Source organism: Aptenodytes patagonicus, chromosome 17 (genome assembly GCF_965638725.1).
Source record: "Aptenodytes patagonicus chromosome 17, bAptPat1.pri.cur, whole genome shotgun sequence".
Lineage (NCBI taxonomy): Eukaryota > Metazoa > Chordata > Aves > Sphenisciformes > Spheniscidae > Aptenodytes > Aptenodytes patagonicus.
Window position 1 is genome coordinate 4,208,976 of NC_134965.1, and position 27,443 is coordinate 4,236,418.

The following is a 27,443-nucleotide window of genomic DNA, read 5'->3' on the forward strand; positions in this document are numbered from 1 at the left end:
CCTGCGTGCTGTGGCGGCGGCCGGCGCGGAGCCAGACCCCCGGGGGGCGCGGTGCGGGCGGGCTGAGGGCCACTCGCCGCCGCCTCGGGCGCTCGCAGCACCAGGAGCCGCGCCGTCCCCGCCGCCGCTGGGACTCCCTCCCCGGGCAGAGAGGGGGAGAATGACGGAGCTCCAGTCCGCCTTGCTACTGCGGAGACAACTAGCAGGTATCCGGGCTGGGGGCCGGCCGCGGGGGAGGGAGGCGATCCGCCGCGGGGGGGGTGGGGGAGCGGTGGGGAGGGGAGCGGAGGCCGGCCTCTGAGGGGACGGGGGCCGGGGCCTGCGGTGGGGGAAGGGGCGCCGGCTCGGGGGAGGGGGCGGGCAGCCGGCGGGGTGTGCGTGTGAGGGGGAAGGGGAGATTACGCCCCCCCCCCCCCCCTCCCGCCGCTCTCCTGCCCAGCCGGGAGCTGAGGGAACTAGGCCGAGGGGGGGAGGGGGAGCCTGCCTGGCGATCGCTGCCAGGGGAGCCGGGGGGAGGGGTGCGGAGGGCCGTCATGGCGGGGGGGAGCGTTTCCCTCGCTGCCCCCGTCCCGTCAGGTTAGCGGGAGTTGGCAATGGCCCTGGTCGCCTGTCCCCCCGTGCCTGGCAGGCTCCCCGATCTCTCTTGCGGCCCTGTCTCTCCAGGGCGGGGGGGAGAAGGTAGCCGGAGCTTTTCTCCCCGCAGCGAGGGGGATGTGAGCGGGGAAGGCTCCGTGGTGTGAGGAGATGTTTGTCAGGCACCGAAGAGGAGGGAGGTTTCCCCCCTGGAAACGGTACTTCAGACCCGGAGTGAATCGCCCCACTACGCACACCTTCCTGTGGGGACCTGAGGTGCCCCCGTCCCGGCTCCCACCCTCACCTCCCGTGCCCTGCGCCGGGGAGGGCGGGTCGGGAGGGGGAGGCAGCTTCCCCCTTTGTTGTCAGAAGAGCCGGGGGCTCTGCAGGCGCTGACGGGGGGGAGAGGACCGGGCAGCACCGGGATCCGGGCGGAGGGGGGGGGAGGACCCGGTCCTGGAGAGGGTGAGCGGGACTGCCCGCCGCGTGCTGCGGGTAGGAGCCCGCAGGAAGGGGCGAGGGGGTCCGCCGGGGGCGAGAGGGCGGGACGGGCGCGGGGAAGGAGGAGTTGGAGACCGGGCTCGGGGACAGGAAGGGCCGGAGCGCCGGGCCCGACCCCGCCGCCGAGGCGGGAGCGCGGCGGAGGGGAGCGGGGTGGCAGCTTGGCTCCGCGTCGCGAGTCGTCGTCGCGCCCCCGCCCCTTCCCTTTGTCCCCCGGCGGGCGGGCGGCCGTGCGCGCTGGCCCTGCCTGGGCCGCCGCCGCCGAGGGGACCTGGGCCGGCCCGGCCCGGCGGCGGCGGCGCGCATGCGCGGGGCCGCCCGGGCGGCGGGGCGCACAATGCAGCTCCATGTGTCGCTCGCTGCCAGATTTAAAGAGAAACGAGCCGGCAGCCGGGTGCGGCGAGGAGCCTGCCGCCACTCCCTCCCCCACTCGCACATGTTCCCCCGCATCCTCTGCCTTCTGGGTTTCTGCGGCCGGGATAAAGTAATCCCCTCGAGAAAACGCGCAGGTCTGCCTGGCACCTTGGGCGAATCTGATTGCCTTTTTCGTCCCTTACGTAAAAATTGCTTCATACCCAGATAAGGAAATGTGTGCTAGGTGTACCTAAACTCAGGCAAATACAGGGCTGGCTGAAGTTTGCTGAGTAGCCGTACAAAGGGACGGGGTCACCGAATGGTACAGGAGTTCCTGGAGGAGGATTTTGGCCTGGGATTTCAGTAATGTCTTTGAAAGCATAAGGGTGGGAAACAACATTGTTAGCAGTAAGGAGGTGAAGTTGTGTTACCAGGTATAGTAAGCTAGATGATGTGTTTGTTGCATCTCCAGCACTATCTTATGGTTTTAGTTGATAAGTTTGAGAAACTTCAACGTAGTTAACTATTAGCACAGGATTTTTTTTTTTACCCCTTTAAGGTGACATTCTTTAAAAAAAACAACCCAAAAACCCTCATACATACTGCGGCTGCAGTCCTGAACATCAGCATGCACCTCTTAATGCCTTAGTAACTACTGAAGCTGCTACTGACATTCAGTGAGGTGTGTCTGCATGTTTGGATATGCTAATAACACTAGGTATAGGCTTACTACAGGAGCTCCAGACTGGATTTGATGCGAAGCCTCTCTTTCCTATAAATGATCCCCCTAGGGAAGCAATAGTGTAGGATAGTTGCTCTCTAACTTGTTGAAAATGAGCATTTGGTAACCTAATATAGTTCTTCGGCTGTCTGGAATTTCTCTTTTAACCGACTAATTGTGCTCCATGAAAGAAAGTTTGACACTTAGCTGAAGCCTCTCGATAATAAGTATTAGCTGTCAGCTTCTGTTGTGTAGGTTTTTTTTTTTCTTGTCTTGTGAGGTCTTAAGACCTTCTGTAAGCACAGGCTGGTTGGATATGTAAGTAGACTTGTAGACTGTTAGATTTGGGGGTTAACTTCCGTTTACCTTTCTGCTCACTCTTTTCTGAAGGCTTCATGTGTAATGGTGAAAACTGGTAAGCTTTTCCAGTTGCCCCTATTACTGCTACTGATTCAGTTGTGCTGATTCAAGTACTGCAACCATTTGCATGTAACATGCAAGTCTCTTGTGGGGTTTTTGTGTTTTAAGTAATATTGGTGCCTTTGATATCCTTTTACATGTATTAATATGGTTTCAATTTTTTTTTTTAAAGTGATTGTGCGTGTGCATACTTAAGTGTGGGGTTGAGTACTGAAGAAGAGTCTTGAACTCTTCAAAAGTCCTATCTGGAGTAACTGACCTGAGAAAGAAAATAGTTTCTTCCATATGTGATAACCTAAGCAACATTTGAACTGAGCTGAAACTAGACTCTGACACTGCTTTTTCTGATGGCAGGCTACTTGAAGTCGCAATGCAGAGACTGAGCTTCATGATGTCTGAACTTCCTTCCCTACTGCTGACTGTCTTCTTCCAAGTCTCAGCTGCTCCAATGTGTTCCTTTGTTTACACCCACACTACTTGTTCTACCTCAAAACAAAAATCAACATTGTGGTATTCTATCCCCTGGTGGGGCTGATACTTCAGTCCTTCTGCTACATGCAGCTTTTGCGTTATATTGTGTGGTGAGTCATTGGGTTGTACCTAGTAGTTGGGTTTTGGAGGACAGCGAACAGGCAGTGGATACGAGTTATGTGATCTGAACTAGTTTAAATTTCTCTAGATCACTTACTTGTCAAATTAGCATTATACAAGCACAAGAGATCGGAAGTCGGAGCTGTTAGACTTGGAGTAAGACATCCAGAAGTAGAGGGAGGTTGAAGGGGGAATCTGAAACCCATATAATGGTGTAGCAGTTGAGGAATGTAGAAATTCTTTAATGGGCGAGACCTTGGATAGCTCTCTTCAATGCCAAGAGGAAAAAAACCAATGACAGGAGGAGAATGGAATGTAAAACAGTAGTTCTCAGAATGATTACCTGTTTTGTCTCCCATATGCTTTGGATCTTAATAAAGACATTATGGGGAAAATAGGTGTCTATGGCATGTAGCACTTCAATGAGTTGTTTTGATTCTTGAAGACTTTGTTAAAGTGAAGGTCAGCTGGTAAGTCATCTTGGTTGTCAGTGAGACTTAAAACCAAGGGTCTTATCAAAACACAGGATGAAACTTGACAACGTAATCCCAGGTTGCTCTAATAAGTGTATGAAGACAGACTTCTATTTTTTTTCTGGAGCAAGCTGGCTTGCATTGATCTTGAGCAGGTAACTAGTACCACAGCACCATATATACAACATGCTTGTCAACTTAAGTGGTGTGTTCTGGATGCTGATAGTGCTCTAAGAGAAGGGATATTCAATGACAGTCATAAAATATAGCTTCAAGTTAGATGTGGCTTGGTTTTTTGGTTTTCTCCCCCTCCCCCCCAATACTAAGTAGCTTCACAGTGCCTTTGCTAATGAAATATTGAGCTATATCACCAGGGAATTAGTACAGTAGCTGGTTTTATATTGACATGTGCTTGCCACCATTTAGGCACAAGAACAGTTCAAATCAAGATAGTAGTAGTTAGATAGTTGGGTAGTTTTTATTCGTTTTCTTTCCTTTTTTTACGTGTTTAAAGGAACTGCTGAGTGGGGATCTCTGACTATCAAAGCCAGTTAGAGCACTAGTCTAATTAGCTCGAGCTGAAGGGAGGTTCTCCTCTATGGATATCTGTGAAGCTAAATGGCTGTTTCTTCGCAAATCAACTTAATTGTAAGCTCTAGCAGCTTTTGGAATTCTCTTAAAATTCAATAAACATATTTGTTCTTATAGATGTTCCCTTTTTCTTTGAAGGAGAAGGGCACTTTGTGGATTGGTAATAATGTGAAAAAGAAGCCATGACCTGTCTGTTTCCTTTTCTGGGTAAGGTGCAGGAAAAACTAAAAGAATGAAGTGCTTCTGAACTTCAAAAAAAAAAGTCAACATCAAGTACGTAGATTGGTATAGCACTAGATTAGCGGAGTTCACACACACCCCTCCCCCCCCCCCCCCCCCAGGGAGGTGGGGGGAGGATAAACTGTGTTCTCTGTACAGCCCCAAAATTTTATGCTCTTTAAAAGGAGGCAGGAGACAACTGAGAATGTAAAGCTACTCTTCCAGTCTCCAGAAGCCCAAGGGTTTTGCAGACTGAGGCATTTCTCTGAATGCTTTTATTTCATCTTTCTGCCAAATCGTTGCTGACACAGACTTGTTAGAGTAGGCAGACTTGTCTAGTTCATCCAGCAAAATCACGTAGGGAGGATGCAGTTAAATCAGTAGCGCACAGTGGAACCAGAAGTGCGAGTCCTCTTTAACATAAACATGGATCACTGAAAACAGGGGGATAACCATGCCCTTGTTGGCTGAAGTTGTATTGTGTTGTAAATATTCTCCAACTTAGGATACAAAAAACCCACACTAATATCTTTCTCAAACATGAGAAATACGGCATTATTTCAATTTAAAGTGTATACAGCTCCTATTTCAAAGTAAAAATGTCTAATTAAAAAATAACAAGTTGAGAAACTGTATTAAATACTTAATGTGACAGTTCAACAACTTTTACTTCCTTGTGTGGAAAATTCTTGTAGTGGAATGTTGAGCTAGCTGAATTTCTGGCAGTTACATAAGATTTACTTTTAAAATATTTGAGTAGTGAATGCTGAGGGAATTACAGAATTAAGATCACTTTATAGATCGAAGCTGAGATAGCATATCTCTTGAGTGGCTGGTGGTATAAGAAGCCTTTGTTTACAGTTTAGTACTGGCTATTTACTGGCTTACAGTAGGTTTATCTACAAGATAATCATTTGAGTGGCACTGACCTGAAGTATTAAGTTGATGCTAGCCTGCCTATTAGCTTTCTTGGAGAGGTTTGTTTGTATGACCAGTAATATTCTGTATTATCCTGAATAGTTAAGACTCCAAGGTCCTGCACATGTCAAACAACTTCAGCGTCACTTAAAATGCTGTAACCCCCCTTGCATTTTTTTTTTAAAAGGACTCTTTCATATTTTTAGATAACCATCAATCTTCGTTGCTCTGATGCTTTTTGGGATGCTTAGATACAGCATGTGTGTACCACTCACCTTAACACTCTTGCAGTGTAGGGCCCCATTATGGCAGATAAGACAATCCTGTTTCTTGTGAGGATGTGTTGACAGAAGCATCAAAGCTACCTTGCTCATGCTGACTTTATAGATAATATCGTTGCTAAAACACATGCCTTGTTACAGTGACTAGAGTCTGAGCAGTACAAGCAGTTTGAATTTCTGTTGCACTGCAAATAACATAATGGATGTGACTTCTGGCAAACTTTACTAGCCACACATGTTAGTTTTTCAAATGTTCCTCTTGCAGAAATAAGCTGAACTCTGCCTCTTCAAAAAAAAGAGTATTTATGAAAGCAGTCACAAGAGCAAAAATTCAGGGATGCTGGCAGTTCTGGAAAGTGAGGTTTAGCTAAACCTCAGAATGGAGGGGCTTGATGACTCAACCACTTGCTTGAACAGGATGAAGCAGTAACAACCTGCTTCAGAAGCTTACCCCTTGATGGGTCAGCTATAGTCACAGCCAGTTGGCTCTGGCTAGGTCACTTACTAATCTTTCAGGGAAAGAACCAAGCTTACCATAAATGATGAGTTTTCCTTCTCTACTCCCCCAAAGAAGGCATTGTAAGTTACACTGAGGTGTGGACATATCTGGATCTGGCAGTAAAGTGACTTTGTTCTATTCTGTTAGAGAATGGTGGAATGGGAGAATGCTGCTGGAGATCCTGTGAAATAAGGAGCAAATTAATACCTATTGAGAAAATATTTTCATTAGAAGAATTCCTGCTTTATTGATGAGATCTTTATTCGGAGATGTTAAATCACCCAAATCCCACTAAAATGTCTTGCCTTGTGTGACTGTTAGTGATTCCAACTTTAGTATTAAAGAGCTTTCTGCTGTAGAAATGTAAACTGTAAGGATTTGTTGATTTGCTATAAATGTCTTTTTTGGTTTAGAGAAACTGATCTGGGATAAATCAAGTAGAGTGAGTAGTCCTCAAATAAAAAACACATGTTGTAATTACAACTGATTCTGCCTTGACTCTTCTGTATCTCCAACTTTTATTTTTTTTTAATGCAAGGAAGACTTGGAACAGTATATGCATATTCAACTACGATAGGATTACTTGATCCCTTTTGTGGTTGGTATTGGTACAAATTGTCTTTTTTTTTCCCTTCCCCCAAAGCCCTATTCTAAACAGTTTGAAAATAAGTGAACTCTGTAGGTAAAACTTGTTTGCCTCAAATAGGCATTCTGCTAAATTTTCTTCTGATGTGTTTAATGCAACTTCTGTTTTGATCTAGAAGTTCTTGTTTGCCACCTGTAAGGCTGGGGTTTTTGAAAGTTTTTAAGCATGTGGGGTATTCTGCAGAAGTAAGCTTCAAGTATTGGTGTAGAATAGGGTGGAAGCATTAAAAAAACCCAAACAAACCAACAGCATTTTGTTTCCAGCACAAAGATTGGGTTTTAATGAAGTGGAAGTGAACTGAAAGGTGGCTGCTGTTCTGAAAGTATAAACTAACCAAATACTAAAATGAGCGTGCAAAGTTAGGTGCCTGGAGAAAGAAGAGCAGGTGGCTTGGGTGAGGAAGAGGGCATGTGACTCTTGAAACTCGCACTGTCTGCTCTTTGTCCCAACGTATGGGAACAGAATCTGGGTAACACTTCACATGCAGGCCTGTGCTATCACCACGTTGCACCTGCTCTGTGCTTCAGTTTTCAGTGGTGTGTGGATATCTGTCAGTAGACTGGTCTTGGCAACATCTTTCACTTATGGAATCTAGTAGGTCTGAGTTTTAGGCCGCCCTGCAAGTGTAAATGTTCATATTTGCTTCTTCCTGCTCTCAGGTCCAAGGCATATCAGCTGGAACAGATCAGATATCCAGACCAGTAAGAACACTAAGTATAGCAATCTAAATGAAATAGGATTCCATAAAAATAACTGCTCTCCTGGGCATGAATGTTAACAGTGCTTGTACAGGTTTAGAATGATAGTAAAGAGTTTTTGATAGAAACCCTTTGTAAAGGCTTTCCCATGCAGTCTTTCTTTATGTGAATTGTTAGTTAAGGGAAACCTATTTCCATGCAGTCATCACAATACCTAGTATGTCAAACTGCCTGGTTTTTTAGTTGGCTCGCACTTGGTGCTGATCTAAAAGATGATGCTGTCAGGAGTCACTTAGAGAAATGTCTTAAAACAATTCTGAATAACAATGTAGCTCAAATTAGGATATGCAAACATGTTATTCATATTATAAGCAAAAGAGAAAACAAGCTGGAAAAGTGTCCTTGACTTGCACAACAACTTATGCATATGATGAAGAAAGCTTCTGATGAACTCTTCAGATGTTAACGTCTCCCTATGGCATAGTCTTGTGATACAGACTTTCCAGTGGATTTCCTAGAATCGTGTTCTATTCTTGTATGTAAACCACACACATCCTAGAACTCTTAGCTCTGTTCAACAGTGCTGTTTCATGACTGATGTGTATATGACTGCTCAGAAGATAGTTGGATGGAATTTTTTTGTAGCTTTAGTCTCTTGGTAATTTGCAAACAGCTGTTAAGAAGTTAATTAACTTTTCCTGCTGTCCATGCGAAACTCAACTACGTGAATACGACTGGCACCTAGGATGACACTTGTCTTGCCAAATTCTAGCAGTTATATGCAGTAGACATGTGAAGCTCTTGTGGGCACCTTTGTAGGTGAGGAAAAAAAAAAGTACATGTAAAGTGTGAGTCATCTGACCTGTTTTTGACATCTGCTTTGGGATGAGGCAATCATGGAGTCTCAGGAACTACTAAGATTTCTATTGAACGCTGCTGAGGGTGACAGTCTCAAATACAGGCAGATGCATGTACCCACCTGATGCTTGTCTGACTCTTAAGAGTGGAAACATGCATTGGACGCTGAGGACAGAATGAAGGTGAGGTTTCTATTATACCGAGTGTGATAGATGAATGTGGCCCTGTGCTGCAGTTGACTCTTCATGGGCAAACCACTGAATGTTTCCTGGTGAGATACTTGCTTCCTTTCAGGTGTGGACTTCAGAATCGGGGTTCTTCCAATCCTTTTGACTATCCTTGTTCTTTCCTTCCTAATACCACTTCCCTCAAAATTCAGACCTTAGTAGGAATTTTATTTAACGGACCCGTTCAATCTCCATTTTAACCTGGGTGATGTAACTGTACTAGATTCTGAAGTGATGAGATACACAGCATGCTTCAAGCAGTCTAGCCAAAGAGGGCTCTTCAGGAAACAGTTTATCTCAATTTCTACCAAAAATACATGATTGATATTAATTTGAACATATGTTCTAAACTTACTGCTGAGAATCTTAATTCTGGAAGCATAACCATTTCAAAATGTTAAACGATACTATGGAATTCGAAGGTTTTCATCAGTATGTTTTGTATTTCCAGTGTTCTGTGGAAGCTGCTTTGGACAGGGAAGTAACACCACTGTCATCTTGAGAGAAAAGGTGTGTGGGCTTAGTAGGCACACTGCGCTCTGCAGTTACTTAAGTTACTGAGTTGCAGCCATTTGCTTAATGGCAAACACATCAGGGGGAGGGGGAAAGAGACCTCCTTTCTGTGTATGTGGGATGTTGGAAAAGGACTGGTTTGAATGTGTGTACACAGAAGGCTTCTGTGTATGAAGAGTGCTACAGAAAGAAAATGTCTCAGAACAGGTCATCTCTGTTCTTGCCGGTTTACTGGTAAAATGGTGCATGGGAATAGATCATGGGCTGAGTAAACTGGGTTGCCAGGTCAGATCGGTAGCTGGATATCTGTGGTCTAATTGAGACTGTGTGAGAGAGCTGGCTTTGAGACCTTTAAGTTGAGATCAATGTCTAAAGGAGCATTGACAGTGTCTGTCAGTGGCCACCTCAATGGACTTAAGGGACTATGGGGAACTCCCTTAGAACCAAGACAGTACCAAAGACCTGCAAGCTTCTGACTAGTGTGTTAAGAGTCAGGTTAGCTATTTAGTTGAAAACCGAACTTTTAATTCTCTGTCTTCAGGTATGCCTCAACTCATGTGAACGTGGAGCTACAGAATGTACAAAACAAATAAACTTGATTCTTAGCTTATGTCTAGAATAATGTGACACCTTACTAGTAAAAGAATTCCAGACTCTATCTAGTCAAGTATCTCTGGTACTATAACCTTAATCCACAGACCCATAGTGGCAGTTGTAGGAGCTTCTGCCTCTTTACTTTGGGCTAGTGCTGCTGTTCTCTTGTTTGCTGAACTGAGCTGTGGCTCTGGCTAGGAAGTTGGTTGGGAGTAAAAACAAAAATCAAATAAGAAACCCCCAACCTTGTCCTCCATCCTTCCAAAACCTGCTTCACTGTGCAAATCCTTGGAAGGCTCTACAGGTATAGCTGAGGAGATGGCAAGCAAAGCATCTTGATGCAGCAGTGCGCAAAGCAGCATAGCACTGCACTGAGATGACTTGTATGAGCAACTTGCCTGTTAATGCTAACTATACAACCTTGCCTACAAATTCTCTGAACTGAGAGGAGAATTAGATTTGTAGAAGTCTGTAATGCTGCCCTTATGAACAGGGGGTGATGCATGGAGCACTGGAAATTAGTTAGTTGCCAGGCTAGAGTCAAATCTAGAGCTGCTACTGAACTGGTTGGTAGAGATCTCTCTTTAAGACAGGTTTGTCTTTACTGCTTCAGTCTCACTCCAAAATAATTACTATGTCCTTCTGAGACTAAAACTGTTCTATCTTAATTGCTATCTTATTTGTCACTGCCAGACTGGCTACCAGGAGTGTGTGTGTATCTCATGCTATGTTTTGTCTGAACTCTTTGGATGAGCTTGTGGAGCAAGACAGAACATGATGAAAGGGGATAATATGGAGAGCTCTGGGAATACATCTTTGCAAAGAGATCATGTTATTTTATCTCAGCCCTAATCTTCTAGAATCAGAGACTTACAGCTGGGTATGCAGGCAGAAAGGAAAGTCTTGGAAGTCATAACTGACCTCAGTTAAATAATATAACTGGAAGTCACGGCTTGGGGTATGGAGAAGAAGAGTCTAGAATGAGGATTTTCAGTCTGTACAGTTGTTAGAAGCTCCTGGACTAGTACTGAGACTCACAAAAAGCAATCAAGAAAAAGCAAGCCTAATGTGTAGCAAATGTAAACCTCTGATAGGGCCTGCTTGTTCTGGGAACTGTGTGTAAGTCAGCTAGATGATTTCTCCAGAAGCCTTAGCTGTAACTTGGGCTGTCTGGTCTCTGTTTTTGTGCTGGACTCAATCCACTGGTTGCACAAAACTCAACCACTGTAACTTGCTAAAGAGGCTGCTATTAAAAATAATGTAGAAGCTTTTATTTTTGAAAGCTTTGTTCTGTAGTGTAGCTTAAAATACTCTGAAGTGTTCATGTGCAGCGGCTGGCTGGGTGAAACGTCAGGCTGAAAAGTTTAGATGCCATACATAGCTGCTACATGTAGCCATAGGGCTGTTTCTGCTTAGTCATTTTTGTTGATGCTGTTTTGCTTTTGGATTGGTGAAAGTCTCTTGGCTTATATGAAGGCAGTTTTAGTGAGTGTGGGAACATCGGTAGCTTGGTGTCAACTAAACACTGAAACTGGAAGCACAGCTTATGGTACTGTACAGGCTCAAGTTTAAGGCAATGGTAAGTTAGTTCTGCTTTAGTAAGAGCTAAACCACTAAAGGAGCACTGAGTTGTGTTGGCAGATCATGTAGAAGACTAGGCATTGGACATTAAAGTCTGTTCTGGACTTAAACAACTCTGTTGGATTATGGGCCTGTAGTCTTCCTCATCTCCCAAATCAGGTATTGATTCAGGACTGGGATTAAAGGGACTGAATATTTAATTTATAAGCAGCCACAGGATTCTTTTCCTGGTATGTTGCTGCTTGGCAGCTGTCCAGGTGTGTGCTGTTCTGGCTGTCAGCTGCTGCTTAAGCTGTGAAGGACTCTACCTGAAACTGCTTCTAGAGTGAATGTAAGATTTTTTTTTTTTCCTCTGGGAAGAAAAATTTCTATTATATATTTCTATCAGAAATGCAGAAAATATTGGCAGAAATACTAAACCATAGTGTGTAATATAGTAGCAAGTAAATTGCACTTATTTAGGCACGGACATGATGGAAATGTGTTAATATACTCATTTATGTTTAAAAAGTACAGGATATCTTTAGCTAAACAAGAAATTGCAAAGGAAAACTAAATGTTGAAAAAATAACATGGAGGGATTCAGTTCTTCATGGGTGTCTGACTTACCTGCTTTTCCAGGCCTTGTAGGCTAGCTCTTCAACAGGGCTTTGTAGACGACCTGCATCAAGGGCTTCTTCCCTCTCCCTGGCTGGGGGAAGGAATTGAATCCTTTGCTTTATGAAGCATTCTCACCATCCATGTGTTCATCTAGGAAAACTCTGGTTCAGGCTGCAAGTAGTTAACTACTGTAGTTGGTAGGAAATGACAGACGCAGAGAACAGGTGTCTCATTTTCTGGAGCGCAGTGCCACCAGGGGCTCTGGTTGGTGGGCAGAAGTCCCTCTGCCTAGCAGCTGACTCCTGTGACTGTGAGCATGGGGTGTGCGTGCTCCTTTCTTGCCATAGCGGCATCGCTATTCGTTTGGGATTTTGGCGCATGGATTTCACTGCTGTGTGAGTCTCAACTTATGAAGAGGTAGGTGGTACTACGAGTTAACTTTTCTGATGTGCAGCATTGGCTATATCCAGGGGAAAAAACCAAAACCAAACAAACCCTAGGCTTCAGTGTTTGCAAGTTTTAACGAGTAGCAGCTCTTACCTATCCACGGTAAAGCAACCAAGGATGTTCTTAATGTCCCAGTGCAAAACTTTCCTGAGATTTCCTTTTTTGTCTGCCAACCAGCCATTAGTTGATGTTCAGTTTAGCATACATAATCTGGATGGAAAAGCTCATTTTAACTTGCCTATGGTAATTCCACATACCTCTAGTGGGGAAGGTGCCTGAGCTTATATCTGTTTTACCTCAAGTTAAAGTATTTGTGCAAGCAGTAGCTATTTGAACTATGCTTCAGTATTGCTACCGTGGAAGGAAAATGAGAACCTTTTACAAGCAGAGACTGATGCCACCTCCTGTAAAAGAAGTAACATCATAATTTGCTTTATAGGCAGCATCCACTAAGCAAATTTCCATAACTGCTGTAACTGAAGACTTTTGTCAATGGCTGTCCCTTTTATACAGTTCAGATTTTCTGCCTTACAAGAGTTGGCATCCAGCAATCTTACTCCTTCTCACAAGATCTCTTGCAATATAGTGCTGCAAGGTCTTAGGTGTGAGTCAGAGTCTAAGAGCTGGCTTTCATTGGGAACAAGTACATGAAAAATGTTTCAAAGGACTTAAGGATAAAAAAAGTTATTTGGAGGCTGAGGCAGATCTAAAAAGAAATTGCAATAGCATGAATCAAGAAATAGAGAAGAAAATGTATATGTTGGACTCGAAAATAGTGTGGCATATTTAGATAGAGAAGCATGCTGAGTTTTCCAGAGTCTTAACTTCTGGCAGGCTTGTTTACTGTAACTAGCAAACAATAAGGAAGCTAAATGTGAGCAGCTTGAGTTACAGCAGTTTACACAGAACTCGGCACAAACCCTTTTCTCCCTGTGGAAATGCAGAAATGAGGGGACTTGTGTTTTGGAGGCTTAAATTCAGGTATTAAAGTCTTAAGGTGGGATACTCTAATATTTGCACTCTTACTGTTGACTTCTGTAGTTGTTATGCTGGATATTCCATATTACAATACTAATAAAATATTCAAAAGGATGACTTATGTATCCTGAACAGAGGTGGCTTTTTTTGCACAAGCAATAGACAATTTTTTTATAAGATCCTGCATGAAAAAGCAGGTTATATTCAACTACTAATGTGGTGGAACTTCTAATATCTGATGCTGGAGGAATGTCTGTAGTAGGGAGGTAGTAAGTCACTGGTGAAGTCCTCACTTCATGTGAGACACTTAGCTAGTCTCTCTGCCCCTTTCACCTAAAGTTAAATAGAACTGTTACTCAAGCTCATGCAGCTGTTTCCACAAAGTTTCATAGATGCCAGAGGGTGAAAGCTGGTCTGCTTAGTGGAGGTGTGGCCATGCTATAGTTTTTGGTTTTGAAGCTTGCATCTTGGTTAAATAGCCTGTGATGTTACCTGTTGTTTCAGGCATTGTCTTGAGAAAACATAATTTGGTTCAATACCTAAGTCTTTGTTCTGCAACTTGGAGAGTGAATGGTTGACCTCATCTGTTGACTAAACCCCTGCTGGGTAGCTTCTAAGAAAAGCCTTTCCAATATACTTCTTGGGATTTTAGCATTGAGTCATCTATGTGGATAGATTTGACTCTGAATTACTAATGGTCAAAGTCGGTATTCCTGCTATCTACCTCTTCAGGACCTTGGTCCTTCATGTGAGCTGAGCGCTTTCTTTTTCCCATGTGGATTTGGATTCTTCTGTGTAGCGCTTGAATTGATTCTTCTTGCATTTTTTAACCATGCTTTAGATAGTTAAGAACTTAACTGGCAAACAGTGACTGCAAGCTTATGGGCAAATCAGTTTGGACTTAGTGGTAGCCTTTTCTCCATAAAGGTATGAGGTTCTCACTTAAAGTTCTTCTGCATGTACCTGAGGGCATTATAAGGACCTCTGAATTTAAGCCTGTAATGCCTAGAAATCAACACAAAATACAGCTATTGGGTTTACAAAGAGGGACTATGTAGACTAACTGTACTGTGGAATATAATAATGAGGGCTGTATAATGTCTGACAGGATTTAAAATAAGTGCAGTAGTAATTGTAAAACAAAATAAAAAAAATCCCTAATTTAATCTGGAAATTACTGACCAGTTGAAAGAATAACTTTTTGTCCCCATCTCCTATCCTAAATACCCAAGATCCATCAGGACTTTGTATGTAGTGTTGGAAGTGCTGGATCAAGAATTTCAATTTGGCATCAATATGGCATTTAAATTAGTTTTTGACCTGAAGCTATTGGTTAAGAGACGTTCTCTCCCCCGCAACCCCAAGTTGAAATTTAGGCAGAACTCATTTGAGGTGTTTATTTCCAAATCTTACGCTTTTTCCTGGAGCAGGCTGAAAACAGAAACTCAGTGTAGTCTGCATCTAGGTCTGACTTCTGCATAGCTATTTCCAGATAAGCCTTCTATCTGGCAGTAACTATATGAAGTAGCCTAGAAACTTAGAATCCTGTATTGCTTATCGCTAGTGGATAAAACTGAAACAAAGGAAAAAAGAAAAACCCAAAACCTAAACAGCATAACAGCTTATCTTCTATGCTTGCTTCTAGTAGTTCAGAAGGTAGTAAATCATTATCTCCAGAATGCACTGGGCACAGGTCTCAAATGCTTTCAGATTCTGAAAAAAAATCATTTAAGGGAAATAGGATGTTAGTTTTAAATAAAAACATGTTGTGACTTTGTTCTTCTGTTAACATTTTCTAGAGTTAAAGATAGACTTTAGTTTAATCTGGCTCCTCAGCGTTCTTATAAAGCAGTATGGCTTTTTTTATTAGTAGAAAATCTGTTTTCTGACTTGCACACACAGCTGTTGGTATCTAGTTTAGGAGACCATTTCCCACAGTTCTGAGTTATTTTGGCCCTTCTGCTCATGATGTACTTAGTTTTAGAGTCAGACTATGGGTCTCGGCTCTGGCAGCATGCTGTTGTGTGTGGTAGGGAGTTGAGGATACTCACCCAGGCCATAAGTCCATCAGTAGTCGCCAAATCACTGAAAGTCATGGGGTTTTTTGGTCACATATAGAGGCATGAGCAAAACCAGCAAATGCGTATCATAGACACCTAAAGTCATTCTTTTAAATTCTTTTTCCTACACAGAGCTCAACAAAAATCCAGTGGAAGGCTTTTCAGCGGGCTTAATAGATGACAATGATCTTTATCGATGGGAAGTCCTTATTATTGGTCCTCCAGATACACTATAGTAAGTACTGATGCTTATACAGAAACTTAAGTGAACTCGGATTTACTAGTTCTAGTTTGGTCTAAGTGAGTAGAAGTTAACCTAAATCTTCATACTGACGTAAGTTAGGTAATACTGTTCTGTTGCTAGTGAAATACCTTTAAATAGCTGAATTTGCTATATGGAAGTTCTAAACTGCTTTGCTCCCCTAGGAAAATGCAACACTGATCCCATTGCACTTGTGTAGAAATGAGAAAGAATAGCCTATACTTAGAGGCAGCTTCTGTTTTCTTACGCATTTAAGTAAGGCAGGTAATCCCCTATTTGCTGTTATTGCTGTGAGGCTCTAGTTTAGCTGATAGTACTATTTTAAACCATTACAACTTCATGCTGGTGATTGTAGGAAAATATTCAAGAGGGATGTAGTCGGGGAAACTGCAGCAGACCATAGAATTAGCCTCAAGTCCTGTCAGTTTGAGATGGGAGAACTTCCAAGTGTGACCTAGAGTACCTCAGTGTTGATCAAATTTGAATTGTTGGCAAACCTTGCACAGAGGGCTTCAAAAAGCTTATATCTTTATCCTAAGGGCTGTGTTCTTTAATTGACATTTGAACACAAAACTCTGCAGTTCATACAGTAACTTCTTTTCTTGGAATTTAAGTTCACTGTGTTTTTTGCATTGCTATATACCTGAAGCACTCTGGCACATGCAGTGTGGTTGGCTGTGTGGTTTTTTTTTTTTTTTTAAAAAAAAGCTCTGGCCAATTGAGAGAATGATTTCTCTTTCTCATAGAGGTTACATATGATCATCTACTCTAGCTCCTGGGAAAAGGCTTTATGCCCAGAAGAGGTCAGTTTAAAGCATAGCTCTTGAAGATGAACTCTGTTCTCCTTCATTAAGCTGTTCCAGTGGTAAATTACTGATACATAAGCCTAGTGACATTTACTTGAGGTCAGTTTTAGTTCCAACATGAAGTTGTTGTATACCTCTGTCTGCAGACTTCTGAATAAGTACTTAAGCACAGTAATTGAATTGCTTTGCTTCTCCTCAAGCTCACTACATTGTGATTCTCAAGTCTTGCATGAGATGAATTCTCCAACTTCTGTTGACCTCTTTTGAACAGTCTTGTAGTGGCTCCATTATATTCTCATGGCCATTTTATAAATACTGTCAGTAAAGAACTACTGCTTCTAGTTGAACCTCCTCTTAGATGTTAGAAATTGCAATAGCATTTTTTCCCCCCACTTCAATAAGGTGCTGAGCTTGTTTTGAGGCTTTTTGGATAAGAAGCTCTCTTCCGTTCCAGTCCCTAGTTGCTGCTTTTCAAGGTGGCATTATACTGAATCCTTCCTGTCATCGTCAAACAGACTAGGGAGTAGAACATAATAGTTTAAGTTAACCAGGCGGTTCAAAGTTTTCAAACTTTAGTCTCATTCCTGGTCCCACTTTATTTATTCCGAGTTTACCTAAAAAGACTTTAGACTCAGTGCATGGCTCTACTGACAGAGACCCCTTTATCAGGAATAGTGCTAAAAATAGCACTGATGTCCCTTAATTGACAGAGGTACTTCATGAGCTGGTTTCTAATGTGTATCCAATTATAAGAGCTGTATTTATATGTAGTTGATGAGGGGCAACTGGGGATGCCATACAGCCTAGTAGCTTTAGGATCTGCTCCTTTAAAAAGGGGAAGAAAAACTTTTTCACTTCGAAAGACTTTAACAAATGTAATCTAACTCTCCTTTATCTTGACTAGTATGGATGTTAAAACAGCCAGTGTTTCTGGAATTCTTACCCTTCCCAGGATGAAGGATTCTTTGGAAACTGCCTGCCTCTTCTAAAACTTGTGGAAAATGAATGCTGTGGGTTCAGATCCCCTCAGCTGCTTTAAGAGCCAAGTCACTTAGATCTAGTGCTTTTCGGGTTTGGGTTTTTTTTTGGAGACACTTGCTAGAATTGCACATCTTTGGTTAGTGGTGGTAAAACTTGTTATTTTCTCAGTAGCCTGTGGGCTTTGGATACTGGCTCCTACTCCTTTACAAATACAGGGGAAAAAAACTGCACTGAACAGCTTTGTCTCTTCTACATCAATTCTTTTGTCTGCATGGCTACTGAGGAGTAGCTTGTCATACTGCACATCTCGTGCCACCTTCTTTGGAGATTATGTTCCAGTTTTTGTAATCTCTGCCTTCGTAATTTCAAATTTTGTTACAAACTTCGATTACAAGAAATGACAGTAACAGGGCAAATGTTATAGTACTTACATTAGTGAAATAGTCCATCTATAAGGCTTTCTAATTAATATAGGCCTTTGCATCTTTTCAAAAGGGACTATTCCTGGGTATTGAAACCTAGTTATTTAAAAAAAAAGAAACAAACAAACCCAAACTGTTATCTTAGTTAAATATGGGCCTGTAACTCCACATAAAAACTGGATGTCTCTTGTTTATTATTGTTTTGCAGTTTAGTGGGTAACTAATGCACAACACCTCACTGTCATGTCTGAGTCCTTTTAGCTTAGTGTTGAAAAGGTAGAACTGGAAGTCTTTTTACAAAGTAATGCTGTAGACACAACTATAAAGCTTTCTGTAACTTTTCACTGAGGCTCACTGCTGCAGACTGATACCAAGAAATTAGGACTGAGGTGTCTAAAAGGAGGAAAATAAACAGTATCTACTGGGCTGTACTTGAGAAGGGGAGTTATTGGCAATATTTTTTTTTTTTGCTGTTAATAAACGTACTGGGAGGAAAAATGTAAGTTGTAATTCCAGATGGTGAATTCCTTGGCAGTTTTTTGATATTTTTTTTGTGTGTGTGGTTTTTTCCCCTCTGGAACATCATCCCTATTCTAAAAAAGATACAGTGTTGGGGAACTGGCAGTATCTTGTAAAAGGATCTTCTCAATCTAGAAACTCTTTGCATTGCATATGGAAATGATGGTACTGTTAATTACTAACATGATGTGAAGCTGTGTGAGGGGTAGACTTGGAGCTTTTGATACATCAGTAAGTTCCAATCTTCAGCTTAAGCTTACAAGAAACTCTACTAAGATATTTTTGATTCCCCAGTGAAGGTGGTGTTTTCAAGGCTCATCTTACTTTTCCAAAAGACTATCCACTGAGGCCGCCAAAAATGAAATTCATCACAGAAATCTGGCATCCAAATGGTAAGAAATGTCAAAGTTTCAATTTCTTTTTGCAATTAAGAACTAAAATGCGGTGAAGACAAATGGATACATTTCTATTCATGTTAGAAATATGAAACTCTGTGTTTACTTTGCCATCTTCACTTCATAAAGAAGTAATAACCATGGCAAGAGTTTTTAATAGTGCTGCTCTGAGAGACTGCTCCTAAAGTATTTTCAGAAGCTACTGAAAGTAGCTTCTTGAATTCTTGGTAACTGTTCAGGGATTTTTTTTAATCTTTTTTTTCCCCCTAAGTGCAAAATTCTGGTCTGAGGAGAAACTTGACTTCTATAGCTGCCTTTTGTTATACCTTCAAATATTTCATCTTAGTACTATTAACTTGGCAGTTCAATATAGAAGGCCCAAGGTTGTCCTCCTCCAGTGAAGCACGAAAGGAAATAACAGCATCTTTTAGTCCCTCCAAAGAAGACTTCCTCCTAATGTTTCACTTACTTATGGACTGCTGGACATAGATGGGAAGGTAAAATAAAGTGGAAGAAGGTTTTTACTGGGAAGGAGGAATGCTCTTCAGTTTCTAAAGTCATTATTGAAGTTGTAGATGTCGAAAGCTGGGAGGAGACAGGCACAGTGCTCCCATCATAAGGGACAGAGAGACTATTTTGATGCTGTGTCAGTTTCAGCTCTGGAAATATCAGAGTACTTGTCAGGCAGTTTCTAATTCCAGCAGCTTAAATCATATTCCAATATACTGCAGTAATATCCAGCTGTTGCTGTGGAAAAAAGTCACTGTCTAGTTTGCTGAACTTAACAGAAAAAGCTTTAGTGGAAGCCTATCTAGTCTCAGAAGTTGCAACATGATGTTAGAATTAAGTTCTTCCTCCCCATGTACCCTCTCTGCCAGAGGTCCAGGCATAATAACAGACTTCCACCAAGCCCTATTTATTACAGATTGAGTTCTGTAATAGTTAATTACTTTCCTCTTTTGTAAAGCGTCTTCACCATCGTGTTTTCAGACTAGCTGGAGTGAAGACTAACAGTTCCATAACTATCCTGAAGAAATGCCAGCATGTTGGTCATTACTGAAATATGCCTCGTTCTGTTTTGTAGTTGACAAGAATGGCGATGTCTGCATTTCAATTCTTCATGAGCCTGGAGAAGACAAATATGGCTATGAAAAACCTGAGGAACGCTGGCTTCCCATTCACACAGTGGAAACTATAATGATTAGTGTTATTTCTATGCTGGCAGATCCCAATGGTGATTCTCCTGCTAACGTTGATGCAGCGGTAAGATTTTTCTTGGTCTGCCACCTGTCTTCCATGTAGAAACCTAAACTTGCAATGAAGTTTTGCTTCTAGTTTGACAAAACAGTGCAGTAACTTTTGGAAGAACCTTTTCTGTCACAGGCTAAGGCTACCTTTTTGTTGGGAAAAGCAGTCATGTTTTGAAACAGAATTACTAGTTAGCCCTGGGAGATTTCTTACAAACTGCAAGGGAAAGATGCTGTCAAATTTCATAGGCAGTGGTTTAATTTCTCCTGTGCAATAATGCATTTATTTATAGTAAATAACTTGTGCACAGAGGTACTTAATGGATAAACTTCAGCTCCTTTAGTCTTAAAAAATTCAAGGAAGCTGGCTGTAAAATCCTGCGTGGCTACATACATGTAGCAGTTAACTTCTGCAGCTAAACTTGTAACATATTCTAGAAACTTTTTTGGTTCCTAGTATGTTATTAGTATAATGCAGCAAAATTTTTGTCCTAGAAATTACATAAGCTGTTAACAGATTTATTGATTTGAATGGAAGGAGAAAACGTGGTGGGGTCCCTCAGTATAATTATGTTGTGACTTTTTGCATCCACCTCTCTACAGCAGTCTTCCTGGGTCATGGATTAAAGCAGTAGGTTTGACTGTGTAGGTCTGCTTTGAGAATGTACTTGAAAGCTTCACTGGGCATCTGGCCTTCAACTCTGGAGGAAGTGTTGTCCCAGACTAGAATGACTGGCTAAGAAGTGAGGAAGAATGGCCTGGTTTATAGTCAAAGACCAGGGTGAATCTGCAGTAAGGATTCTGTCTTAAGTGAGATGCAAGTGTTTCATGCAGCATAGTGTTTCTGGAGCATGGCCTGTTCTGCGTGCGTGTATAAACACAGCTATCGGCTCTCTAGAAGAGCTGCGTTTATAGCAGAATAGCAATTAGACTAATAACTATTTGTGGCGGGGAGGGGAAAAATTCTCATTTCTGAGGGGAGCTGGGGAACAGACTTCAGGTCCCATTCATCTGAGATACGCCAACATACTTTCCTTTGAATTACTCTTGAATTGCAGTTCAGCAGTGACTAATACATGATACCCTCTCACAAAAGAGAAGTTCTAGGTCTTTTAACTGGGGTAATGAGAAAAAGGGTAATCAGAAGATGCGAAGTCTTCTAGAAGCATGTTAACCTGCTCTGTCAAGCTAGCTATACGTTCCCAAAGTGGGTGGGAGTTCAGTTTCCTGAAGCCTTTGTTCTACTATGCTGGCAGTATTTCCAAAGGTGGTTGAGCTCTGCTGAAAAATCATCATGGGAATAGTCTCGTGCGGAACAAACTTAATGGGAAGAAAACCAAACACAAACACAAAAAGCTGTAGTGAAGAATTCCCTCATTTAACATTCTTTTGAGTGTCGGACCTCCCCTTCTTGTGTCACATTACTGGTGGAAACAAATACCCAGGACACATGGACCTTTTCTGCTGGCAAACCTGAGATCACTGGAAGGAGCAAGTTATTAATGAAATGCTAAAAGTACAATTACAATTCCTCAGTTTAGACTGATGTATGTTGGAATGGAGCTGACCTAACACTGGAGAAAGCTTACACTTTTAGCTATGCTTGTCACCTTCTTAGCATCTCGCGAGCTTTTTGATCTTCCTGTAGTGTGCCCTACTCTCTGCCAGCCATGTCGGGAGCTACTTTTTTTTCTTTTTTTTTTCTCTTCCTCAGAGAGATGTGAGATAGAAAACCTTAGGGTAAAGGTTGAAAAAGTCTTAAGGAAACACAGCATTTTCTAGCCCAGCTTGAAAGAACGAAAACTTAAATCCAAGTACAACTGTAAAGACAGTACTGAGGCATCACTGGTGTAACCTTTGGATGCTAGTAACTATTTTTCTGACTGTGGTATTAGATGTTCCAAGTAGCGTTTAAACTTAATGTGCTGCTTGAGCAGCTTAGCATCTCCTGCTGCATTGTAGATTGCATCCTCTTCATATTAACCAGAACATACTCATCGGGATAATGAAGAATCAGCAGCTCATCTGCTTTATTCTGGGCTGCTATCAAGATGTCTTCTACTTTGTTTACAAAGTACGAGTTTACTGTGGCAACATTATTTGGCAGTTATTAAAAGATACTTTCATTAATTTCTAGTTTTAAGTGAGTCTAGAGAATAAGGTGTTACAGACAGGTCACAGCATTATAGGAGCAGGGGATGTACCCACTTCCTAGAAAAATGAACTATGCATGTTGGAGTACTGTCGCTTGGAGTGGGAGAAAAATGAGGGACAGGAGCCTGAATAGTTATTGTGAGAAGCAAATAGAACAGTTCATGACCTAAAATAAGAGTTTTGGAGAGATTGCTGTCAAATTGGAAACTTTGCTATTTGCTTCATAGAACTACAAATATAAAAGGTAGAAACAAAAACTAAGAATCTGAAGCTAGGAGGGCACAAATTCAATGCTTTTCTTGGCCTTAAGCCATCTTGTGTAAGCTGTCCTATGTCCCAGTCCAAGGAACCAAATGCTTGCTGTATTAATTGCTGAAAAAGAACAAATTAATTAGTAGCCAAAGGTGTTGCGTGCTAGGTTGCTTCAGGTAAAACAGTGTGGGTTTTTTTTTTAACCCCTTCCCCCACCCCTGCAATAAGAGTATATCAAAAACTAAGAATTGTAGAACTTATTTCATTAAATAAGGGGTTCTTCATATTTTCCCACCACTTCCTTGCCAGTACCCAACACGTCAACCTTAGTCACAGTGTATGATGCTCCTATGCTTTCATCTGAGCTCATCATGAGGCTGGCACAAAAAAACTTAAAACTGGCTGTGCTTTTTCCTGTGGGTTTTGGTGATACCATGGTGTGCACATCTCTGGGTTCAGACTTACCTCTTGCCTATCCTCCTGTTCATCTTTGTTCTTCATCTATGCGGTTCTGAAATCAGATACGTGTCACAGAGACCATCCCCATAGGTGTGCTGAGTATTCTGTTAAAGTCTTCCTCACGGAGCCAATATCTTGCAGCCGTATCTAACTAGGAGGTGTTTTCTTTCTAAGGACACTGCTGTGCCTCTTCTGAATACTGTGACTTCTGTATTTCTATCCTGGAATGTCCCAGCTAGATTGAGAGGGAGTTGAAACTGTCCTAAAAATTGCAGAATAGCTACTGGCTCCACAGTAGCTGTGTACCTTTTTTCATTACTGCAGTTAAAGACCTCTTCTCTAACCTGTAACAATAGCTTGTGGTCTACAGTTTGAGTTTGCTGCTACTTTGCAGGCTGAAATAAATAGATTTTGTCCTAGACATTGTGAAATATTGGTAGCCACCAGGTTAGTCTTGGAGAATGCCTAAAATCCAAGGGGGAAAGGCTGTGTCCTCACTGTCTTGTGAGCAGCTTGCATAGAAACCCAGAGCAAGCTTTCAAAAGTCCTGAATGTCACAGGTTTTCAGTGACTAGCTCAATGACTGTAAGCAAATTTACGTGTTGACTAGATGGCTAATGTCTAAAAACACCAAGAGTCTTCCTAGAACCTGCACATTGTTATAGGACTGACATCTGAAAGCTGTCTATTCAATTACAGAAAGAATGGAGAGAAGACAGAAATGGAGAATTTAAAAGAAAAGTTGCCCGCTGTGTAAGAAAAAGCCAAGAAACTGCTTTTGAGTGACACTTATTCAGCAGCTAGTAGCTTCACTTTTTTCAGGGTAAGTATCCTTCTAACGACAAGCCAGTTACCTGAGTTGAGGATTTCCTGCCTAAGTGTTGCTGAACTAATTTTTTTCTCCCCCCCCCCCCCCCCCCAAAAACCAAACCAAAAAACAAAAACCCAAACCCCCAACCAACCAACCTTTCTTCTCAGCTGCATGGTCTCAGTGGAGTTCTTTGGCTGTATATGATACTGCATTCGAAAATTCTTTTAGTTTTCAGTAACAGCCCCTTCTGCCAAGACTGGGGAACTTCTCTAGTACTCTTGCATTTATGCTGTTCAGAAGTTGAAATTCTCTTTATCACTATTCATCCTGCTTTATTAATAGTGCTTAGGGGTTACTAGAGCTGTAATAGAAGGGAATAATCATTTTTTCATGTTCATTATTGTGAAGAACACTTTTTTGAATCTTAAAAGCATCCTGTCTTGCTATCTCAAGTTCATATATGTGTGTGTATATATAGAGTTTATCTTGCAGATGTTGGTGGCATGTTGCATGTAGGTTTTAAATAAGACTTCAGTGAGGTTGTTAGGAACCATTTGGAAAGGATTGCTTCAGGTATCTATGGGAATTTTAATAGAAAGTCTACTAGCATATCAGGAAGGATCAAGTTGAGATACTACCCATCAATAATACCAAGAAAGGTGGTGTTCTCTTCAGCAGCCCAAAAAACTTTTTTACTGGGGAAGGCTGAGAAACAGCTTCAGAAAAACAGCTATGTTTTGCTTGGAAACTGAACTGTAGCATATCTGAGAGCCTGGACAAGTTTTGACCTGAGAGTAGCTAATGTGATACTTACACTTTATGCCACCCTGTTAAAAATGAGCTTCTGACTCAAGATACTTAATATAATTTGAACAACCCCATCCTAGTTTTAATGGGACACTTTTTTTTTTTTTTACACAGTAAGCTCTTGTAGAAAGCTCTGTAGTAAAACATGGCCCTTAAATGCCTGGCCTTTGGTCACCTTAATCTTGGTATGCCAAGGAAAAACTTCAACTAGCTAATAATTTCCCACTCTTGCTTTTCAAAGTAAAACAAGAGCTTTGTGTTGAAGCTGCCCTTTCTTAATGGTTGGTTTGGCAAATAAACTACTCTGACCCGTTTGGCTGGAGAAGCCCAAAACCATATGTACTAGTTAGCTTCAGCATACAGAACTTGTGGGGGTGAAATACGGCACTGTATGTAGTTTAAAGGGGTTGTACTGTCTAAACAACTAGAGCAGCTTACTAAATGCTCCTGCTAGGTAGTTTTTCTTCACCAAGGTTGTACAGGAGAGAATTCCTTTCTTACACTTCTGTAAGAACTGTGGGGGTGGGGGAAGGCTCCATCTGTGACAAGCTAGTACTGCAGTATCTCTTCTCTGCAGAAATGCTTTGATTGAACGGAACTTTCTCCAGGATAGAGAAAGCATGAAAATGCTTAATATTGATCAAAAGACTAAGCAAAAGAACTGAATGTCTTATATAACTGCCTATAACTAGAGTGTAAGAATTGTTAATGCAGCTGACAATTTTTTCTGTCTTAGAGAAAGGGAGTAACTGTGAGTAATGCTCCAGAGTATCCTTAACTAACCTCAGCTCTGTTGCCATGTTAAACTTGGCCATAGTGAAACAATGCTCGTGACAAATACTTAAGTAATTGGCTGTGTTGCCTTTTTGGAAGGCGAAAGCTTTTCTAAGTCCTGGTGACTCCTCCTAAGTAAGTGATGGGCAATGAATTCAATGAGAAGGGGCCATACAGTTGGTTTCAAACAAGCACAGTCTGACTAGGTAGCTGTGGTGTTACTGCTTAATGAAGCACTGCTATGCCATTTTGTACTGCACTTCGCTGTTGAAGCAGCATCCATCATTCACAGTAAGTGATGCACGGAAGTTTCAATGATAAATTTACAAGTGTTTAGCCCTACGTGTGAATAATCGAACGTTTACACGCTATGCACGTGACAAGCAACATGAGTAACAGGAGCCTGAAAGTCTGATAGTTGAGCTTGGATACACAGTATGCTGAACTAACTCAAGTCTTTCTCAGGTGATGATTTTGGATTTATGCATCTTCTGTTTAGAGGTATGTAAAGTTCTTGTTCAAGTAATGATTATCTTCCTTGAGCTTGAAATGCTATTTAACATCTTTTAAAATAATTGAGGATGATGAGGGGTTTTATTTTAATAACTGTGATTTCTTTGTAGGTCTCCAATTGAGAAACATGGCACTGTTTTTTTTCCTGCACTCTACCCACCTATTGCTGGACTTCTGTTGTTACAAGTTGGCAAACACTGGCTGGAACTGGGCTGCAATAAAACATGCCAGTTATCAATGCTGACAAGAGCCTAACAAGTGCCAACACAAGATGATTACGCATTTTGAAATCTAATGAACTGCTTTAACCTTCAGGAAGAATTGTAAAGATGTGTACATAGCACAACATGATCCGGATAATATATATACTGTTCATGTACATCCACAAATACACATTGTACCAAATAATGCTGTCTGTAGTTAGGAATAGAATCGTGTAAATTCTAAAGATTTTAGCAGGTTTTTCTCTCCCTATTCATTGTTTCCTATCAGTTTAAAAAAAAAAAACAACAAAAAACAAAAACAACAACTTGTGAAGCATGTCAAACTAAAACCAATTAGGATGAAGTTGTGGGTTTTTTTTTCCCCACTTTAATTTTCCTTTGACCCACTGAGGCTTAATTAAAATCTCTTGCTTATTAAAGTTTAGTATCTCTTTTGGTTTTTGGAAATGTGCTCCCTTTTATTTCCCCCAACAGAACTTAAAATTTTCCTAATTAAACCCTGAAAGGATTTGCTATTAATTACTTGCGTCTTCTTTTATGATGACCTTTGTAATCTCAAAGGTGCTTTTTTTTTTTCCTTCCCACCCCTTTTTTTTTTAAACCCAATTGCACATCTTGAATTGGGTATAGCAATAAAACCGGCCGTGGAGCACCCTTGAGCAGCCTGCTGGATTTTTAACTTCCAAGGGACTTGAGCGCTTTCATTTGGAAGTTCAGTTGACTAAGTTAGTCCAAGATAGAAATGAGCTGCTTTTTATGGGCAATTTTTTTTTTTTTGCCTTTTTCATTGCCTGTTTGTGGGGCGGGGTGTGTGTGGGGGAGGCTTGTTTTTTCTCAAGGTTGAGTTCAAGCATGCACATCTGTAGGCTTTCAGCTGACTAACTTCTGGGTTTGGTATCAAAAATAGTTTCCCTCCTTTTTCCCTTTTCTCTCTTCTGTGGCCCTTCATATTCTTTGCCTTCTACTTCAGAGTTTTCCTCACCTAATGTACAAAGAAAATTGCGATGTATATTTTCATGTAATTTGATTTTTGGAATTCTGTCACCTTCTGTAGTGAGTTCTTCCAAAATATAATTTTTTCCAATAATAATGTGTCAAACTGGCTGTCTTGAGTATCTAAATAGGAAGGGTAACTGCAGTTGGAGCAGAACTTACCTGAACATCTTCAACAACATAACATCAGCAAACATTTGTTGAATTTGACATACTGTATTTAATCTCGAAATAATTAAAAAGCAAACAAAACACACACCTTTCTTCCTATTGTAACCATCCTTGACCCTCCAGTGAGCAAATACTAATCTTGGAGTACCTGGTAACAAGAGTTTTCCAAGCCTACCTGAAATAGCTTTCTACCAAAGAAACTTTATAAAGGAGCTTGCAACTACTTGACTGTTCTCTGCTCTGTCACAGGTTTACAACAGCTTTTCACAGCACAGAGTAACCCACTAATAAATCAAGAGTTCCAGCGTTA

The 27,443-nt window shown here is 41.6% G+C and overlaps 1 protein-coding gene across 5 annotated transcripts; it reads left to right on the top strand.

The window, feature by feature from the left end:
* Window positions 1-27,059, top strand: UBE2G1 (ubiquitin conjugating enzyme E2 G1). Of its 5 annotated transcripts, XR_012996695.1 has the most exons (7): window positions 1-206; window positions 15,476-15,578; window positions 18,628-18,725; window positions 19,813-19,991; window positions 23,540-23,663; window positions 25,698-25,733; window positions 25,856-27,059. XR_012996695.1 is itself a non-coding variant. In XM_076354864.1 (6 exons), the coding sequence occupies exons 1-5, from the start codon at window positions 161-163 to the stop codon at window positions 23,624-23,626; spliced, it is 513 nt and encodes a 170-aa protein (XP_076210979.1). In that variant the 5' UTR covers window positions 2-160; the 3' UTR covers window positions 23,627-23,663; window positions 25,856-27,059. The 5 variants fall into 5 exon arrangements, 4 of the variants coding, with proteins under 4 accessions (XP_076210979.1, XP_076210981.1, XP_076210980.1 ...); XM_076354864.1 differs by lacking the exon at window positions 25,698-25,733 and having other exon boundaries at window positions 2-206; XM_076354866.1 differs by lacking the exons at window positions 1-206; window positions 25,698-25,733 and adding an exon at window positions 9,050-9,080 and having other exon boundaries at window positions 18,633-18,725.
* The last annotated feature ends 384 nt before the right edge of the window (window positions 27,060-27,443 follow it).

Coding starts and splice junctions, on each gene's coding strand:
- UBE2G1 (XM_076354864.1), top strand. CDS start 161: ATGACGGAGCTCCAGTCCGCCTTGCTACTGCGGAGACAACTAGCAG. Junction 15,579..18,627: donor GGTCCTCCAGATACACTATA/GTAAGTACTGAT, acceptor TTGATTCCCCAG/TGAAGGTGGTGTTTTCAAGG. Junction 18,726..19,812: donor AGAAATCTGGCATCCAAATG/GTAAGAAATGTC, acceptor TCTGTTTTGTAG/TTGACAAGAATGGCGATGTC.